At 61.1% G+C, this 6,083-nt stretch overlaps 1 protein-coding gene across 6 annotated transcripts in view; it reads left to right on the top strand.

Moving 5' to 3' along the window:
• The window catches only part of RABGAP1 (RAB GTPase activating protein 1), a 58,951-nt gene extending 53,313 nt beyond the window's left edge, over window positions 1-5,638 (top strand). For all 6 annotated transcript variants that reach the window (XM_044439759.1, XM_044439760.1, XM_044439762.1 and 3 more), the window contains 6 exons: window positions 821-931; window positions 1,357-1,461; window positions 1,920-2,003; window positions 2,384-2,455; window positions 3,035-3,232; window positions 3,882-5,638. In XM_044439759.1, the coding sequence (XP_044295694.1) occupies window positions 821-931; window positions 1,357-1,461; window positions 1,920-2,003; window positions 2,384-2,455; window positions 3,035-3,232; window positions 3,882-4,004 (693 nt within the window). In that variant the 3' untranslated portion in view covers window positions 4,005-5,638. The remainder of the gene's footprint in view (window positions 1-820; window positions 932-1,356; window positions 1,462-1,919; window positions 2,004-2,383; window positions 2,456-3,034; window positions 3,233-3,881) is intronic.
• Window positions 5,639-6,083: the final 445 nt, after the last annotated feature.

Here is a 6,083-nt window from a genome sequence, read left to right as displayed (position 1 = left end):
TAGGGTTAGGGGTGTGCCCCAGGTTAGGGTTAGGGTTAGAAAAAGGAGGTGTCCTGGCATGGATCTGATGGTTGGAATGCGCTTAGAATGGGCAGAAATGTTGAGCTGTGCCGAAAAACCCTCTCAAAGGAGGCTTTTAAAAAATCGCATGATCTTCAGTGGAACTTGATCCCTATTTTAGGGTTATGGTTGTGCCCCAGGTTAGGGTTAGGGTTTTAAAATCGAGGTGTCCCGGCAGGGTTTTGATGTTGGGGATGTGTTTAGAATCGGCACGTGCGTCACGTCGCCCCAGCGTTGCCCTAGGAGCTAAGCACAGGACAACGGTGTGCATTTCGGCTGTGCACATGCCTGGGAAGGAGTTTCTTTGCCAGCCAGTGTCGTCTTGTGTTGTGACTCATTCGCCACAACTCATTCCAGGCATCGCATTGCCAGTCAGTGCACTGCCAAGGATATATTTTTTTTCTTGTAGTCGCTGTGATTTGTTATTTCCAAACTAAGACCTCAGTTTTCTGGTTTTATTGCCTTGTTGGCACTTTGCAAGGAATAAGAGGGTATCGGGGTGCCGTTTGGGCACTCGGTCTCTAAAAGGTTTGCCATCACTGCCCTCGAGCCTCCCACATGGATCCGAAGTAGTGAGTAGTTCTCCTTTTGGCTAAGGGGTCCCAGTCCGCATCCACCTGCCTTCCTGCGCTCGTTTTCAAGGGCTGCTCCAGGACCCCGCGTGCTGACGGAGAGCCCTGCCCCGCGGCCGAGAGAGCCCCTCGGAGCGGGGAAGGGAGTTCCCAGTCAATGCCCCGTTTCTCTTCCGGCCTTCCCTCAGCGGGAGAACCGGCGCTTGCAGGAAGCCAACATGCGGCTGGAGCAGGAGAACGACGACCTGGCCCACGAGCTGGTGACGAGCAAGATCGCCCTGAGGAAGGACCTGGACAACGTAAGTGCTGGCCGGCGCGGGCCGGCGGGGTCTTGGCAGCCCTCTGTCACCGCCGCCCCTCCTCTGGGTGCGTGTGGGTGGGGGGCTCCGGTGCCTGCCGTGTCCTCTGCGGGGGGTGCGGAAGCTGCCCCTGCCCGCGAGAAGCTTCGTACTCCTAGAGCAGGCGGGCCGGAAGGGGCCGAGGAGGCCCTGCTTGCGCGGGCCCCCATCACGGCATCCCACCCCCATGCCTGCCCAGTGTGGGTGTGGGTGTCCCTTGAACGGGAGAGCCCAGGCCTGTCCTCGGGCAGTGAGGAAACGTTTCCGGGCGTCTGGCCCGGATCTGGTGTGCGGTTGTGGACGTGTGCTCAAGGGGACAGAGGCTGCCGGCCTGGACGGGCGCTCGAGGACAGGCCGCAATGGGCCCTATGTGTTTCCTGTTCCAGGCAGAGGAGAAGGCGGACGCCCTGAACAAGGAGCTGCTGATGACCAAGCAGAAGCTGATCGATGCGGAGGATGAAAAGAGGCGCCTGGAGGAGGAGGCTGCTCAGGTTCGGGCCAGGAGGGGCAGGAGGGAGTTGGGGGCCGCCTCCCCCCATGTGGCCTGTTTGCAGTCTGGGCTGGGCCAGGCGCATCCGGAGTCCGAGGCCCTCCGAGCCAGGGGCTTTGGCCGCAGAAAATCCCAGCTTGCAGCTCGCGTGACACGGGAACCTCCCGGAGCAGCTTTGCCCCGCTGGCGCTGCCCGGGGGCTGGAGGATTCTGGGAGTTGCATTGCGAGGGCTGTGGCTTCCCATCAGCTGGCCCCCTTGTCCTTAGCCAGGACTCGCCACATTCTGCAGGGCTTGTCCTGGCCTTTCCTCCCCCTCAGGATGGTATCACCAAAGGAGTCAGCCCCCAGCCTGGGAAGCAGCCCCAGGCCCCGGTGCTGCTCTCTGAGGGGCCGGTGGGGGGGACGGCCCATCCGCAGCCCCCCATGACCGGGCCCCTCTCCCATCCTCTCGGTCGCAGCTCAAGGAGATGTGCCGGCGAGAGCTGGACAAGGCCGAGTCGGAGATCAAGAAGAACAGCTCCATCATCGGGGACTACAAGCAGGTGAGCCCCGTCCGAGGCTTCCGTGGGCTCTGCCTTGAGACCACTGGATCCGTGGCCTCGGTGCCGGCTGCCCCAACTTGGAGTGGGCTCCTTGCTGCCGGAGCTGGGGTCCCTCTGACGCACTGGCACGCAGCTCCCACCCCTGTAGGTTCGACGGGGCAGCAAGCGGCAGCTGTTTTCTGCAGCCTCCCTCTCCGCCCCTTCGTAATGCCCGCGCTTCGGCCGCCGCATCCCTGGGGGACCAGGGGAAGGACCGCAGGGTGGCTCGGTGGCTCCAGGAGGGAAGGGCAGACGTCCTGGGAGGAGAGCTCTCCCCGGCGCTCCGGCGGGACGCGTGGGTGAGGGCGCCTCCGGCGGCTGAGCTCTGCCTGTCTGTGCAGATTTGCTCCCAACTGAGCGAGAGGCTGGAGAAGCAGCAGCTGGCGAACAAGGCCGAGATCGAGAAGATCCGGGTAAGGGCCGGTGAGAGCAGGCACTTGTGCCTACGCCCAGGGCAGCCCCCCCCAGGCCCTTGCCCCGGGGATTTCTGGGGGCTTCTTTCACAGCCATTGTCCCAACTCCTTCCACACTCCTCTGAGTCCAGAAGCCCCCCCCCCCCCGAGTCATCGCAGGAAGGCAGGGGTCTTTGTGGTAATTTTGGTGGGAGTAACTTTAACATCAGCCTCCCAGGCAGATTCTCCTTTGAATGAGGGAGCCGGACAGAGACTGCAGCCGGATGCCCATCGTTGCGAATGTCAGCAGAAGGGGGAACATGGGGGTGAGCCCCAGGCAGTTCTGCCGGAGTGGGGGGCCTGCACTGGAATCTGGGGTGGGTCCTTGAGAGGGTGCAGGGGGATTTGAACCCCACCCGCCCGCAAAGGCAGCCCTCCAGAAATGGGCGGGAGGCGCTAATTTCGAGTCCGTGGCCGCCTCCTCCTGGCAGAGGGCAGGGGCTGCCAGCTGCCAGATCGGGGGGCGCCGAGTGGGAGCTGTGCTGCTGTGGGGCGCGTCACGCCCGGGGGCCGCTGACCGCCTGCCCCTCCTGCCCGCAGCAAAAGGTGGAGGACTGCGACCGCTGCCGGGAGCTGTTCAGCAAGGAGGGGCGGGTGAAGGCCGCCGGCGTGGCCCGCGAGGGCGCCGACGAGGAGCCCAACGAGGAGCGGGAGGCCCTGTGCAACCAGCTGCGCGAGATGGAGCTGGAGCTGGCGCAGACCAAGCTGCAGCTGGTGGAGGCCGAGTGCCGGATCCAGGTGGGCCGGATCCCTAACCCTAACCCAGGCCGCGATGAACCCCGGGGCGCCCCCTGCCGCTCGCGTTTCGCCCAGGGGCCTGGGAGTGCTGCAGAAAAGCTGGGGAGGGGGCCAGAAGGGCCCTTCACGGTTTGTACCCAGCAGGTGCAAAGGCACCGCAAGCCAAGCGCGGGGAGCCCCAATGCTGTCCGGCGGGGCCACCTCCACGTGCTTCTGCCTCCCTGGCTCGTGCATGCCAGCTTTTAGTCTCGGATGTGGAGCCCCCTCGCCCCCTCGGCCACCCGAGTTCCGGCAGCAAGAGCAGTGGCTTTCCAGTGTGTTGTGCGCCTCGCCCAGGAGCCACTGCGGCGTTTGGCCCGTTGGACTGGGGCCCTCCCTTCCCAATAGATCTGCGACCGTCAAGTCCGCTTTTCCAGCTGCAGGGGAAGCCCTCAGAACAAGCCGGGCCGTCTCGGGGCCCCGCGGGCGACTTGCACTGCAGCTCCCATCGGTCTCCGCCAGCGGGGCTGATGGGCACCGCAGCCCCAAGCCCCCGCTGAGGAAGGTGGGATAGAATGTGGGTGGCCCACCGTAACGCAGCAGCAGCCCCTTCCGCCCGGCCCATCCCCCGGGCCCTCGGGGCTGACCCCGCACCCTTGCTCGCTTGCAGGACCTGGAGCACGACCTGGGGCAGGCGCTGAATGAGGTGCAGGCCTCGCGGAAGACCTGGTTCAACCGCACGCTCAGCTCCATAAAGACGGTGACGGGGGTTCAGGGGAAGGACACGTGCTGAGCGGGCAGCCCCCGCGGACGCCTTCTGGTGCCCCCTGGCCGGACGCCGTGCGGGGAGAGGACAGACTGTACATAGACACAGGAAACACAGCAGCGCATGCCGGGGCTCGTCCACAGGTCAGTGGCCCAGGCCGGATGCGCCGCCCACGCCGTGGGGCTCGTGGCAAGACACGGGGTCTTCATACTACTGATTATTTAACCGGGGGGATGTAGCTGTAGCCCGAAGTTCTTTTCGGAGGAAGATTAAAACACTCCATTCTACAGTCTGGCTGGAGGCATTTTGCAGGCCGCGGTACGACAACTTACCCAAACCTCTAACTTATTAAGTTTACAGATGAGATTTTTTTACAGTTAGGACTTTTTAAAGATTTTATTTGAAAGGAATAGGGAAAAATTAACTCTTCTTCAACAAGAAGCTACTTCCATGCTGGAGACCAGGCCGTCGTCGTCCCCCGCCCCGCCTCGGCCAGCAGGGAGCGCGCGGGGTCGTCTCTGGAACGGGCTCTCCTCCTCCAGGTGTGTGCGCATCTACCTTGGTCCCTCTCACGTCCAGCGTTTCGTTCTGTCGCTAATCAATTCTATGCAACTTGGGGGCGGGGGACCCTCCTTCCCCTCCCCACTTTTTAAAGCACCTGTCCTCAGAGACTGCCTGCCCAGCTCCACAGAAAAGGCCGGGGCTAGCCAGACCATTCCAGACCCGCACAGTTCATGCCCCCCTCCCCGTTGTTTCGGGAAGATTTCGTTAGTGGAACGTCACTCCCCTTGCGGTCGGTGGCGCCAACGTGTCCCGTGGGGTCCGCTGGCCCCTGGGCTCCCCCTGGCCGGGGGTCCAGCCCAAGCCCTGCTCCAGAGCAGGGCCTTTGTACTTGATTTCCAAGCATTAAGTATTATGACCTCGATCTCTTCATTAACTCCTCTCTGCTTTTGCACGGGCGATTCTGCTTCCGGGGTTCTTTTTTCGTTTTGCACATAGACGGGAACGGGACAAAAGCAATTCGGGCAGGGGGCACGTGAGGAAGTGCCCCCTCAGCCGCTGCCAGAGGCGGCTCTCTGTCCGCACTCGGGCTCGCCCGCGCTCGGCGGCTCCGGCTGCTGGGTGGCGCTCGCTCGGCCTCCTCCCTGCCCCATGCTTCTCATAACCACACTGGTAGGTACTAACACTGCTTGGATTTCTGAGCGCTTAGATAATCCAAAACTTCTCACCAGAAAAGCTGTAGAATGGAAGGTTTTTGCACCTTTGTATTTTTTTTAATTTATACTGGTTTGTGCTATGCTGAAATAGCTATTGTTCTCAGCAGATAAACTTTTATTGTGTGCAGCGTGTGTCATAAGCTGGTTACAATAAGAGGCACTGGTTTGTATATAAAGATAATTTGTATTTCTACGTTATTTTTCTTGTTGACCAGACTAATGCTAGCTAATGCAACCTGAGAAGACGAGAGGTGAGGCCACGTGGTGCCCAGCTTTTAGGATTTCTCTTCTCCTTAACTGTGTACATGAATATCTTTATTGTTTAATAATACCAAAAATCATACCGTAACTCCATCAATACTAGACGTGTGGACATTGTAATAGAATAGTTGCAGTGTGTAGACCTTTGATTGATATATAAACTAGTAAAATTGTATTACTATTTCCCATTGTCCCATTTCATCTTTGGGTGGCAGTGTGATCCGCACCATTTGTCCCTTCACACAAAAATCCGGAGGCATCTTGGCGTGACCGGCACACGGAGCAGGCCTTCTGGGAAGTCGCTCGGTTCGTCTGGCTAAGAGCCGGCTGCGCTGCCCGGCTGGGCCCATTTCCAGCCCTTCCCGGAGTTGCTGGCAAGCGAACTCTGGCCCCCTGCCTGCAGGGCTACTGCCCTCCCCAGGGCCGCGGGACCCAGATGCCCCAGCCAGCCTGCTCCTGTCAGGCGTGGGCCGCTCTGGAGAGCCACCTACCTTGGCGAGCAAGGCCTGCTGGCTTTGCCGGAGGGCAGCCAGAGTTCTGTGGCCTCTTGGATTGTCTGGGGGAGTCTTGGACCCGCAGCTGGAGCTTGGTCCCGTGTCCCCAGTGAGGACGGGGAATTGCAGGAGGG

This window comes from Varanus komodoensis, unplaced genomic scaffold (assembly GCF_004798865.1).
Source record: "Varanus komodoensis strain SLA01 unplaced genomic scaffold, ASM479886v1 scaffold36, whole genome shotgun sequence".
NCBI classification, from domain to species: domain Eukaryota; kingdom Metazoa; phylum Chordata; class Lepidosauria; order Squamata; family Varanidae; genus Varanus; species Varanus komodoensis.
This window is presented reverse-complemented; position numbering and strand designations above follow the sequence as displayed.